At 35.6% G+C, this 14619-nt stretch overlaps 1 protein-coding gene across 6 annotated transcripts in view; it reads right to left on the bottom strand.

The window, feature by feature from the left end:
* Positions 1–2654: 2654 nt before the first annotated feature.
* The window catches only part of LOC137249871 (insulin-like), a 36141-nt gene continuing 24176 nt past the window's right edge, over positions 2655–14619 (bottom strand). For 5 of the 6 annotated variants that reach the window (XM_067781862.1, XM_067781859.1, XM_067781861.1 and 2 more), the window contains 2 exons: positions 6602–6830; positions 2655–3616 (listed from right to left, as the gene is read on the bottom strand). In XM_067781862.1, the coding sequence (XP_067637963.1) occupies positions 3462–3616; positions 6602–6830 (384 nt within the window). In that variant the 3' untranslated portion in view covers positions 2655–3461. Of the gene's footprint in view, positions 3617–6601; positions 6831–11273; positions 11483–14619 lie in introns of those variants that run through there. The other variant, XM_067781863.1, reaches the window with a different exon arrangement.

Here is a 14619-nt window from a genome sequence, read left to right as displayed (position 1 = left end):
AGGCTATGGAAATCAATGTTGTGAACTCAAACGTCTGCAAACTTTGGTCTACATTTTAAAAATTGTATTCAGGGTCCTTGTAAATATGTAGATGCGCCGAGGATTATAGTTACTCCCTAACGTTTCAAGGTGTTTCTCTGGTGTAGCTCGGCAGCATAGCGCGACAAAAACATCCGTTAGAAAGTCTTCGGAACTACACCTAGACCTTCTAGGAAAGTGACGTCGACGATGGTACATATGAGTTCGAAGTCGCAGTCCTGTAGCTTCTGTGCTGGCATATGGTGTGAGGGTCAGGAGGCGTGGTAGCGACTGGTGGTCAGGATTGCTACTGTTCGCACATCGGGAATTGTAGTTCCTAATCATCGGGAATTGTAGCTCGAAAAAACTGGATGCGCCCTGTACCACGAGAGTCATGAGTATTAATAGACCATGAATAGCAACCGTAAGTCGCCTTTGTGCGTGACCGCCAAGGAGCCACAAATGATTTAAAGAAATTGTGTTCGCGACGATTATTAGGTGTTATGCGGCAGTTACCCACCGACGTGTGCCGTACGTAAGGACGTTTGTCGTACGAAGCACGTTTGACCGAACTCTCAAGCCCGTAGGAATCAATGTGTGCGTCTGTGTATATGTACATAAGATATTTGTGTGTGTATTGTTTACAGATAAGCACTGTTGCCATTGACCATTTTGCATGTATGTTTATGGAAACATCAACTTTTTCCAATTTAATTTTTGATATTGTAAAAGGCCGGAATACTATTAAATAAGTATAAATAGATTAAATATTTATAATCAGCACTTTTACATAATTATTTCGAATTATTTTCACAATTTTTCAAACTTTAATTAGGCGTTTTTGCATAAAATTGCAAACGGTCAAAAATTAGCGCACAAAAGTTTACTATGCAACTCTGTCTAGTGAGAGAGCGATCAGCTGACACGTTCTTACGGAAAAAATCAAACTTGTTTTGATTTCTACGTTCCGGGCTACGTACGTACGGGCGTTGCACGTCGGTCAGTTTTCGTTTACATTGCACACTCATAAGATAGGTCGTGTCAGCTGACACGTTTTTTCTACGTATGTTCGTGAGTAACCACGGCTTTAACCTCAGGTGAAACTACGCTTTGCACGAGATATACAGACAAAAGTGTGACCATTTTATGTATCTCTATTTCTTTTCAGCAGACGCAGCAGTACCAATTCCAAAGACCGGAGTTAGGTTCGAAGCCTCCCTGGAGTAAGTGAACGAGGGACAATCCCTCCGCAAAGAGCTACTCCTGAGAATTTTTGAACGATCTGCGAGTTTTTGAGGCAAAAACCCCAGATCTTTCCGAAATGGCCAAAACTTTAATTTCCTTAAATACATACAAATAAAACCTTTTCTAAATACTTTTTTTTTGAAATAGAAACATCAAACTTTTTAAAATAAGAACACCGGCGTATGCCGGCGCGCCGCCAACGCCGCCGCCGCCGATAAAGTGATCGGCGTAAACCTCTAATCCCAACAGGCATCCGACTGAAGACGCTTCGCCTCCCAGACACTCAGTGTGTCTCGTGCAAGGGATGGTTGCATCGGACAGCTTGTTCTGGGCTAGATCCCAAAAACCCGACGTCCACGTAACTTTTATAATTCTTGTGTGGCTCCTTGCTGTTGACGCCCAAGGGCGTCCCGTAGTCTACGCCTTAGCGCACCCCCCCCCCCCCCCCCCCCACTACCTTCCAGCAGCCCCGCTGCACAGCAAGCCACAACAAGTACCCACTGCTGCTCGACTCCGCAAGCGTCATGATGAAATACAGCACCTGAGAACTCAGGCGTATGTAGAAGAAAGCAACAAAGAGTGATATCCACAAACAGGCGTTTGACCTCTATGCCAGGAATTGCCCGGCCAATCCCGTTCAAAACTCGCAGTAGACGAAAGCAACCTCCTCAGGGAGACGCGGGCCACTCTAGCTCAACTTCGATCTAGATACTGAAACAGGATAAACTCTTACCTATCCAAAATCAACCCGACATAATGTATCTCGCCAACCATCTTTTAAAATGGAATGGGAATCCAATGCCTCTAGCACCCCTTTCTCTCTGGTCCATCCCTGTTACAACTAAAAGTTCCTTGGACTCTCGTTAGAGGAGTTTGAGGACAATTTGTGAGTAGTGGCACCTATTGGAAGGGGCGAAGCACTGCTACAACAATTACAATAACAAGCTAAGTATTCGAATGGCAGGATGTTTCAACCAAGCAGTATTATGTTTCTTTAACTCTTACCTCAAATTATATATGTAGTTCTATTATTGATTATTCAAATTTTGATGGTCCGAAATTGTTTCTATTGCACTATGCATAAGTAAAAGTTATGTTATTTTTTAATTTGGAATTCATTTGTGAAATGTAACTTGAAATTTTAATGTGACCTGGGTAAAAAAAGGATAAATATAAAATTTGAGCGCAATAGGGAGACCTTTAAAAAGCTGTATGGGAGTATGTGCAATGTAACCTTTTTTTTAACCAGAAAGCTGACGTTTTTCGATGTCATGATGTCATTATTAAAAAAAATATTAAAATATTAAATAAAATAAACAAATGTAATAAATTTAACTAAAGTAAAATCCACTTACCTTCATTTCGGAATAAATATTAATACTTTATACGAGTTAATTTTAGCTTTAATTTTATTTATCATTCGTGTTATTTTCTATTCTTTTGCTTACATATATAAAATTGTAATATTTTTTACATGCTTATGTATATAGCGAGTTATTTAAATTCCATTAAATTAACTATACATTCCATTGTTTATGTGCGTATTGTGTTGTTTTTTTTTATTAACTAAACTCAATTTACCTATATATAGTGCTTTTTCATAATATTACAAGAAATTTCATAATTTCTCTTATTAATCTCAACAAATACTCTTAAAAAATTTGTAAACAGCACAAGTCACATTTTTATTTTATTTTATAACCAAATGCAACATTTCAGTTTTTTGATAAGCATATGACCCCGCATTTTGTTCAAATACATACATATGTACATATATGTAAATATCTTTGACTGATCCAACGCCGTTGCTAAATTTAATTTTAGTATTCATATCATTACAACAAAATTATAATTTAACTTTTTCACATACTTATATCACATTGGACGCATAATCCATTTCTTACATATGTAATTAATTGCTAATTGACATATAAATCTATTACATTCTAAGTTTTAACATACATATGTAAATAATTACACAATTTTATTCGAGCTTTCTAATATCTATCCTATAATTAATTTTTTTTAGCCAAATAATTGTAAAATCGTTGAAACAAATTCGATGATTGAAATGAGTGAGGTTATGGTTTATGTACGAATGTGTACGTCGTAACATAAATTAATTAAATTCGTATGAGAGAAAATTGGTGGAATTATAATGACCTCTATAAAAATTTGTCTCTGTTTTTCATCCAAGTTTAGTAATCGGCGTCGCAATATGACTTAAGCTCGGAGTAACCACACGGACGCCGACAACATTCGTGTATGGCACCTTGAAAGGGTTGTCGCAATTCGGACTCCTCGCCAGCTAATCGCTTTAGGCTGGACACATGCCCCATACCAACGCTATCAGCTATAAATAATTTGTTAAATTTAATAAGTTCTCTGTAAAGTGTAAGTATGTATTTGTATACATATATATAGTAAGAAATCAGTGCTGGCATGCAAGAAGAAGGAATATATTGAAAGTATAAAGATTTTCGAAATACTACTCGCATTGCATCCAAGGAAGTTAAAAAAATAAAAAAAAAATAAATGTAAGGCGCGATAACCTCCGAGGAGATCTAAGGCCGAGCTTCTCTTCCAATTTGCGTCGTGCTCCTCTTGATTTTTCCCTACAAATTGGCCGGACGGGACCTACATGTTTTATGCCGACTCCGAACGGCGTCTGCAAGGCAGATGAGTTTTCACTGAGAGCTTTTCATGGCAGAAATACAATCGGAGCGCTTGCCAGACACTGCCGAGGGGCGACCCCGCTTAGAAAAATTTTCTTCTAATTGAAAAATCTTATTTCTAAAATTTTGATATTGCTTTGCCCGGGAGTTGAACCCAGGGCATACGGTGTGATAGGCGGAGCACGCTACCATCACACCACGGTGGCCGCCAAGGAAGTTACATTCCTTTTTTTTATTTACAGAACTAACCTATTTACACATATCCAACCCTTTAAACGTCCAGTCCAATATGTCCATTTATTAAAGTATTAGCCCCATCCCTATCCAACATACGTAAAGCTGCCATTAGTTCGGGATTTTCGGTTGGAATCTTAAAATGGCTTAGGTTTCTTGTAAGAGTTCCGTTCAAGATTTAACTGTACTAGTTAGTTTGAAGAAAGTATTAACATTCATTACCGGTTTGATTTGTGAAATAAAAGTGGCTGCTTTTGTAGGTTTGTATGTATGTAACACACTGATACTCGTCCTTTCAGGTGGAACGGGTATGCTTACATGTAATTGGTTGGTTTTTAATAAAAATAACGTGCTTAATTTAATTAAAATATCGATAATTTTGTAAAAACAAAAAACGACCAGCTTCCGATTAAGGAATAAACGAGCCATACTTTTCCCGTTAATTGAACTTTGTCCAAGCAATATATAATAAAATATAAATAAAACTGTTTCAAACACAGCGGTGCCTGAATTATATATTTCGTTATCTGGCGATTTTTTTTCGGGTACTTGTTAAAGACAAATCCTCCAACCACTCGGCTGCCATGCCTCTGTTAAAGTATGTTAATCTTAGTGCTTTTCTGTACTAATTTCTTTTATTGTTTTCTGGTCCATATCTTCGATACGAACTTTTCAGTAAGTGTAGAAAATTAGGGCAATTCTCTCGATAGTATCGAGTGACAGCTCTTAACAAATAAAAATTCTTTGATTTTGATTGAAATATCTAATTAAACAGAAGTGGTGAATTGCTGAATCCTGGTACTGTAAGTATTTATATTATACTGGATGAGGTAGTCGACTCTTTTTTGTGGAAGCAACTGTAGAAGTTTCTCGGGGCTTCTACAAAATGGCGGACGCTTCGGCGTCGGGCGTTACATGTATCGCTATGGAAGTGGTTCAGATTATTGTGAAGGATTCCTCATCGGAATTAAGCGCAATGCAAGATTGGGAACCCAAAATACTAAAGCGAACAGGCATAAGGAAGCTAACAATGCTATGTTAACTCATCCAATTAAGCCAGCAAAAGAAATGCCTCCGATGCGAAGCATTTTAGTTAAAAAAGGTACAGTCAAAGTAACTAATGGTATTGAGGGGTAAATGTAGATGGTAATGGTGTGTCCAAAGGGGCGATCCCGAAGGTAGACTGCAAATGAGCAAACAGAGAGAAAATATGGCCATTGTTGGCAATATGTCTGAAGTAAATAGGGTGAGTAATGTAAATTTAGAGGAAAACAAAAAGCACAATAAGGATAGGGACACAATTTTTTTTGATTATGAGTACAAAGGTGTGTATGCAGTTTTAGTAACCTTACTACTTTTGATAACCTTACTATGAAGAGTGGGCTTATCTTATGATCCAAAATGAAAAACTTTTAGAAATGGAGGTAAAACCATTTATTCCCAGCTATTTTGTAGAAACGTATGGGGTTATAAGGTACTGAAGAATTTTCAGCGGAGGAAATTTGTAATAACTTGGTATCTGAGGTCTAAGTTACGGCTGCGTCTAGGATTCAACGCAGGGACAAAGGAGACAAACTAAAATCCGTCAACACACAGACAGTGAAAATTGCATTTGCTGGCGGAAAACTGCCAGAAAAGATACAACTATGGTTTAAAAATTGTAAGGTGAACTAGTGAGGGTTCCGTGGTTCAAAAACAAAAAATGTAATTTAGAATGCAGAGAAATTAAAATTTTAAATAGGGTTTTGTTAGGTCACACATACTGTCCTTATTATCTAAGTAAATTCAACAGAGGAATTTCAGGTGTTTGCTCACAATGCAATGTAAGTGAGACTGCGTACCATACCATATTCCAAATACAATCAGAAAATAGTGCGCTACAAAATCTTCAGTAAATATGGTAAATTAAAAAACAAAAAGTGTTTCAGAATATGGGGAACTTATTGGGATGAAACACTCCTCATAGAAAACTTGTTAATTAAAAAAAAAAAAAACAAGGTTAAAAAATTAAACAAGGTAAAATATATGTAAAGTATATCGAATTAGAATTATACATATGGCTAAAGGTTAATTGAATTAGTCTCAAAGAAGTTTTTATATTTTTAATTTAATTTTTATTTATTTTTTCTCAATAATTCTTCGTTTGAGGCTTTTCCAAACAAGTTGAAAAGAAAATAAATATAAAATGATCTGCTAACAACAGAAATACTTGCAGGACAACCTGGCTGTTTAAGAAGGCTTTAACAATTGGAAACTTCACTCCGCACCAAGGAGTATCAAAATCAAAAAAAAAGGAAGTGATGATTTATTTGGACTTATTTTAACAAAATTCGCACACTTCCGCTTGAGACTTTTTGTCAATTGTGATTCGATATGTATGGATATTTATTTGTGGGCATTTATGTGTATTTATGTGCAATACTACTTACGAAATTTACGAGATAGCGAATAGTAACGACCGCCACATATCAGACGTATGGCATCCGAGAGGTTAGTACTGCAGTAACGTTTGAATTCGATTTCACCGTTACCACCGGGTAGTACAGGTATAGCTTCCGTACAATGAGACGAAAGCTCCACTGATAGCACAAAAGTGATCACGCACAAGCTAATGCATAGCAGCTTATGAAAATTCTTGGTGTGCTGCGAGAACATCATCTGCAAGGACAGAAACTTTTTATAGCAACGCTTGCTAATTTAAAATTAAATAAATTGAGCTGTTTACATGGAATAAATACTTTGGAATACGATGTCGAAAGTATCGAATAAGTATAGGTACTCACTACAAGTATCATTCTAGAAATATTGGGTGTAAAATATTGAATTTGAATCTAACATGGGAGAAAACATTTTTTAAAAGAAATAGCGCCGATATTATTATTATTAAAATGCAAAAATACCTGTAAATTTGTTGGGATTGCAGATACCTCTTTTTTTGGAGGGATAACATATGGTGAAGGACCATATCGTCAATTGACCTTATCGCCACTTCAAATGACCACAAAGTTAGTTGAAGTTATGATCATATGAAATGGTGACAACGTCAAATTCCAAATGGTTACAATAACATTATATCCATTCTGTTTTTCCGAAATGGTCATAAAGTCAATTCTTTTTCAACTGGCCATAAGGTCAATTAATTTATTTCGCTACTTCTTTTAAAATGCTAAAAGCGGAAATGTTTCCGCTATATTCTTATTTTTTCTAGTTTTCAAATACGGCGCTCCTGGGGCGTTATTCAAAATTTTTTTGAGATAGAGCGTTTTCTAAGCGGCAACCTTCTACTCAGTAGTCAACCAAGTCTTACCAATCCAGCAGAAGTTTTTTGCTTTTGTGCTGATCTTAAATTGCTGTATAAGGTTATGGTTTTTTTCGAAATGGTCATAAGATCAAACGGACATTACCTCAACAATCATTTGAGGAGGTCATAACGTCAATTTACCTTTTGGCCGTTGACTTTATGTCACCTCTCTTTTTTCCTTATACTACGTATCCCTCTCAGTGCTTTCTTCAAATTTCTAAGAGTATTAAGAAACCGTTCTCTTCTCTCGGGAATATACATATTAATACAACTTCAAACTCCAGGTGATTGCGGGCTGAAGATCACCTGTTCTGAAAAACATCTGTCTATTCGATCTTCTCATCATCATCGTTATTTTGGGTTATCACTTAGGCGATTTTGGCCAGCTATGCTAGCTATCCTTGTTTCGCGTTAACTGACGCCAATTGAGTCAAAGACTGAATCCGCCTGTTTTTCCCAACGCAGTTTAGGTGCTCCCCCTCCTCTGCTTTTAAATCGGGTGTTAATACGAATAATTTGCCGTCGGCATCACGGATTGGGTCATAAAACCGAAGATCTTTCCTCTCGAACACTCCTAGGGCCATTCCTTTTCAATTCCCTACTAGGTCAAAAGTATAACTTGTTGGCAAGAGTTATTCTTCTTTTGATATCTAATGCTGACAATGTTTTCGCGGTTAATGCATGAGAGCTTACCATCAACTCCATCTATCAAAAGCTGCTTTGAAGTCGACACAAAGATGGTGCTCGTCAATTGTCTTATCTTAAGCCTTTTGCAGGATTTAATATATATTGAAGACCTGGCCGATAAGAGATTTTCCAGGTCTGGCCTCACTGGTAAGATGCAATCAATTCCTCGACTTTAGGCTTTAGTCTTTCGCAATACGTGATATTAAGAAGGCTGGTTCCGACGTGGTACGCGTTGTTTGCGGAATCATCACAATCAGCATATAACATCTACATTCTTTACATTAGTTTGATGCTCGTCTGGAGAGCACCATTCATAGATGCGCCTATTGAACCCTATTAGATCTTGTGAGCGCTGCCCCAAAGGGTTTCTACAACTGGCACCCACCAGCGATGTTCTTCAACCTTACATACCCGTGGCAAATCCTGTTTCTTTAGCAGCCGAGGCTCTGGCAACCCCTAGTTTCTCATGGAACTAGGGGGGGGGGGGGGGGGGGTTTGGGATAGCCTGCAAGGTTTAATGTGTTCATATTAAATCGTTGCCTAGATGGTAGGGCTAGTACCTTAATGATGCTTGTTACCGCAACGTTCCGGAGCTATATATGGTAAAGGATCTTCGGGGAATGTGCTTATCGCTACAACAACACCAATCAGGGATGCCACTGTATGTCCAGATAACCTGTATCGATAATTTGCTTCGCTTACCACGCCCGGGTGCTGGCTATGGATATCAAATACTTTCTTCGCGCTAGGTGGCACTCCAGAAACCGAAAACTATACTACAGAAACCACTTATTGTACTTCAGTGGCACTACAGAAGTCTTTTACTTTACTTCAGAATCAGAAATTCCGTTCCTGAGTACAACTGACTATTCTGAAGTCTACATTTACTTTTATGAAGCACAATTGATTATTCTAAAATTAATTTTACGGTTTCTGAAGTACAATTGACTATTCTGAAGTACAAATTAAGTTTTCTGAAGTACACCAGGAAAAGGTATAGATATCCTATACCAATATAATTTGGATTTAGACAGTTATTTAAATATGTAAATTTTTTTTTTTGACTATGTTCATTTTAGATTGCTAGGCAAGTCTACCGCCTACATATAATTTTGAATGCCTTCAAAAATATGTTGTTCATTCGCACTGTTGATCTTTTGTTAAAAAAATCACATTCAAAGTCCCGCCAAATTAGCCAAAAAAATTAGAGTGAAGTTATATTAATTCCCAGGTAAAAATGAATAAAATTGTTCAAAACATAATTAAAAACAATATTTAAAAATTCGTTATCATTCCGGTACATGAAAAAAATTTATACTAGGTCGAAGGTCAATAAAATTGTGACAAAAATTATCCTTCATAAGATTATCTATAAAAAAAGATTTCAACAAAATTAAAAAAGTTGCTTACTTGCATACAATCAGTGTCATAATAAAATAACTTACTATTACTTCTGGGTGATACAATGGAATAGTTTTTTGGAAATCATATGTAATATTGTCTAATTTATTGAAAACAAACTCTTACCATTGTTTTTGATTTTATAGGCCTATTGATAAGGGATTCCGGGTGCGAATTCGAGCTCAAGACCTATAACAATAATTTTAATGGTAAGAATTGTATTTTTTTCAATTTTTCTTTAATTGAAAAATTATTAATTCATTTGGAACAGAAGTTAGATTACGTTGGCGGTTTTCGAAATGGGTCCATCGCAATATGCCAGTAAATGTTTCTTTCTTTTCAGTTTCTCTTAGAAAACATAATAATTGAAATTCAATTATTATAAGCCGGTGTTAAGCTCATGAATTCTTAAATAGAAGTTAGAAATTTTCAGGCAGCTGTGGCAGCTGCGCAGATAGATCCATTTCTAAAGGTTGCAAAGCCTTCATCAGTATGGTTCTATCTGCGCAGCTATGGCAGGTGGTTAATAACTTCTATTCCAAATTACTAAATAAAATTTCAATTATAGAAAATTAAAAAAGTTGTAACTTAAGAGGTCTCCAACCTTGTAAAAAAAGAAGTTTAAAAAATTTCTTGAACTAATAAACGGTTAAAATTTAGGTTCCCATTTTTAATCTGCCTTGCAGATGCCGTTCGGAGTCGGCATAAACACGTAGGTCCCGTCCGGCCAATTTGTAGGGAAAATCAAGAAGAGCACGACGCAAATTGGAAGAGAAGCTCGGCCTTAGAGCTTATCGCGCTTTACATTTATTTTTTTTTTTGTGAACATAAGTGTTTTGCACGGATATAGTTTTGATCTCCAAATTATATTTTTATTTTCCGCCTTCTATGCTGTCGTATAGAATTACCTTTAATTTTATTTCGGAATATCACCCTACCTTGTCCGTCGCTTATGTAAGCAATCTAATGAAAAATGCCCACATCAGTCTGAGAAACGGGAGCTGAAATTTTTTTCCAAAAACGCCCAAACTCAGAATTTCTTTTATAAACCCCTATCTCAGCTCAAAATGTATTGAATTTTTTCTGAGATATGGCGTTTGTCATAAGTTCGCTGAGTTCTCAGCAGTCAATATACCAGTATACATATTTTTGTAGCTAAGATTTTGAGTTTCTCGTTAACTGGCGTTGTTCTGATTTTGCATATTCGTAAAATAATTAACATTTCAGTCATTAATGTCGGTGTCATATTGCCACTCAAGTTGAATTTAAAAATAAATAGCTAATTTGTTTTAATCAAGAAAACAAATTTGATTGGAACCCCACAGTCCATCTAAAATGTACATATAAATCTCGGCATTTCTTGACAAAATAATTACTCTATATATGTAAATGTGTGTGCATATATATTTTTTGATATCACATTTAATCACAACAACATAAGGAATCATGTAAGTATATTTGTTTTTAAAACATCTTCTTGAGTAGCACGCGTAAATAATAATTTGTGTCTACAAAAGTGTACATACATATGTACATATTTATGCAATTAAATACTTGAAAAAATAAAATACAAATTAATATAAATAATAATTAAGTGCATACCAGCCAATTACTACAAATAAAAATATATAAATTCTTATTTACATACATACATACGCTTTTGCTCTGGACAACTGACCATATACAAATACTCGAATTATGAAATATTTTACCCCATTTAATGCGATTTTCTAAACATAGATAAGCTTGACTTAATTCATTCATTTAAAATTTAGCTCGTTATATGTAGAATAATATACCCAAAACGTGTTTTGAGTTAAGAAATTGTCACTGCTACTACAAAAAAGTCATGTTCAGGAGAGCAAAAAAAAACTTTTTTTTTCAAAACTTGTATACACACTGATCTTAACCAAAAATAGGTTGCGAAATGACGCCAAAACGCTGAAAACTCCAGATCATATCAGACCATTGCAAACCTTACCAAGTAGCGCAACTAACCGCTGATCGTTCAAAATTAGCACACACACACAAACATCTCTAATGGCTATATTACGAAAATCTTTAGGGAAATTCAAGGTAAATTTTTAAACAGACATAAACTGTGATAATTTTATAATATATAGCATTTACGACACTTTATTTGCATTTATAAGGAAAAAATGCTGACTTATACTCAAGTGTTTAGTTATTTTTTCTACATACATATATCCTGAATATTGATACAAAGATTGAAGGCATATTGATGAAATGCAACTCGGCACTTCCTGCTGTTCTTCATTGCACTCGATTCGACTGCCTTCCACTCTTTTCGCCACATTACCTCAATTTAAGTTGCCAAACTATATGTGAACAAAATCCCAGACGCTCTTAATCTACCTTTCACGCAATGGATGGTTCACAACAAAAAAAAAGCTGATATTAGTGATGAAGATTAGAATTTGTTAACCTTTCATAAAGCTTTAGAGAGTACGGGAATATCCCAAATAATCAAAATTTTCCGCTGCGTTTTGATCTACATATTTATATTAAGGAAGTGCTAAAAATTGTTCATCTTCTTCTAATTTTCAAAATTAAATAAGAAGATGGGGCTTTGCTCTGTTCAGGTATGGAGCTGAGCAATAATTTTATTCGATTCGTAATATGCGAATAATCGGATGTATGTAATATATAGAGAACAGATGTACCAGCCGGTCGCGACATATGTTTTGCCAGACACCTAAATATACCCGCTCACAAAATTTCATCAAGGTAACCCAAAATTTAGGAGACTACTTTGCATTCAAACCGACAGATGAACAGACGAACATGGCTAAATCCAACCGAATTGTCAACCTGATTAATTTAAAAACTTTAATGACTTACAGTTTCGAGATTGATGACAGACTTAATATACTATTTCATTTTCATGAAAGGTATAATAAAAAAATAATTAAAAAAATTTTTTAAGTTGAACAGTTTTATTGAAAACAATACTTACATTCAGTAATAATAATCCTAAAAGATAGAAAATAATTATTTTCCGCCTTCTATGCTGTCGTATAGAATTACCTTTAATTTTATTTCGGAATATCACCCTACCTTGTCCGTCGCTTATGTAAGCAATCTACTACCCTTCAAAAAACACGAGTACTCCATAAATAATGTAAGGAATACTCCTTTGGGAGTATAGGAGTGTTCCAAAACTAATCTGTATTCATACAAAAAATGTGCTCCAATTAACATTGTGACGACCTGAGAGAGGAGTAGGTGATCCCACTCTCGCTTTGTTTGTGAGTATTCCATAGAGTACATACGTGAGAGTACTTTCCAAAGTACTTTCACTGTAGTACTCCATGAAGCACCCACAGAGGATCATATGCCAAATTACTAAACAGGAATTGTGTCGGAAAGAATTATCGGAGTGAATTTAATTTAAAATGAAAGTAAATGAAGAGTGGCAATACAACTTTTATATTTTTTACTACAAATATTCTTATGTTATTTAGCATTTGCGTGAATAATGAAACTAATATTTCTCTATACTATAGTATGTATACATAAAACCAGTGCGCGGTTGCATTTTATCAGAGTTGCCATAGCAAAATTTTATTATCAGTTATTTGCATGCAATATTTTACTTTTGGCAACTCTGTTCGATCGTCATCGTGTCGCGATCACTGTCGTTAAAAAACGAGCAATGATCGGCTGATGGTGGTCCGCAAACGCATTGCAAAGGAGTATTGTTAGAGTACTCCAACATGAAGAAAATGGAACACGTAATCCAACAATTTTTGCAGAGTTATAATAAAATTTTACTATGGCAACTCTGATAAAATGCAACCGCGCACTGGTTTTATGTATACATACTATAGTATAGAGAAATATTAATTTATTTATTCACGCAAATGCTAAATAACATAAGAATATTCGTAGTATAAAATATAAAAGTTGTATTGCCCCTCTTCATTTACTTTCATTTTAAATTAAATTCACTTCGATAATTCTTTCCGACACAATTCCTCTTTAGTACTTTGGCATATGATCCTCTGTGGGTGCTCCATGGAGTACTACAGTGAAAGTACTTTGGAAAGTACTCTCTCGTATATACTCTATGGAATACTCACAAACAAAGCGAGAGTGGGATCACCTACTACTTCCTAGGACATCGCAACGTTAATTGGAGCACATTTTTTGTATGAATACAGATTAGTTTTCGAACACTCCTATACTCCTAAAGGAGGGCCCTCCCCCTTCCCCCCCCCCCCCCCCCCCCCCCCCTTTGGATCGAACTTTTGGGTAGGGGCAATTTTAATTCTACTTTCTGTGTCTTGTGGTGGCTTAAAAAAAACAACACAAGCAATTTTACGATCTGCAACTGTGTCACAGTGATACCTTCATTTTTTAAAACGGTTGAATAAAAAACCCACACAACTATGTATACGACATGCAAATGCATCACAGTGATGCCTTGGTTTTAAAAGGGGGTTGTAAAAACGCTAATTTCTAATAATTTTTTTTAATATCTTTTCTATTACTAAGTTAAATTCATTTTTTCATTTACATATGTTCTGACTAAATAAATTTCTAAAGAGAAAAATAAACTCCAAAAAGAAAAAAACATAGGCATTTCAAAGTGGGATTTTTCAAAATTTGCCCCTACGACCCAAAGGGGGGGGGGGGGACATCAGAATTCGTTTTAGAGGTATGGTTCCTTCGGCAAAGTTTCTTATTTTGATCCCTAGAATATGATTTTCACAGAGCAATGGGCGATTTTTTTGCCTCCCCACAAATCGACCCGGCCTAGTACTCATCACACTCCTCATAAATCTAGGGCGTTGATCAGAAAAATAAATAAAAGCGTTGGGCGCGTGAAATTTCTAAAAACGTGAGGCGTAGCATAACCTAATTAAGGTTCAGTTCATCGTACTTATACATATATGAAAATATCATTTATAAAGATGTAAGCGCTTGACTACCATTAGAAAATTTAACGCGACCCACGCTTTTATTTATTTTTCTGATCAGCGCCCTAGATTTATGAGGAGTCTGACGACTAGTACCTAAGACCTACCTAATTAT

Source organism: Eurosta solidaginis, chromosome 4, assembly GCF_040869045.1.
Source record: "Eurosta solidaginis isolate ZX-2024a chromosome 4, ASM4086904v1, whole genome shotgun sequence".
Taxonomy (NCBI): domain Eukaryota; kingdom Metazoa; phylum Arthropoda; class Insecta; order Diptera; family Tephritidae; genus Eurosta; species Eurosta solidaginis.
Note: the sequence above shows the minus strand (reverse complement) of the source record. Positions and strands in the feature narration are given on the sequence as shown.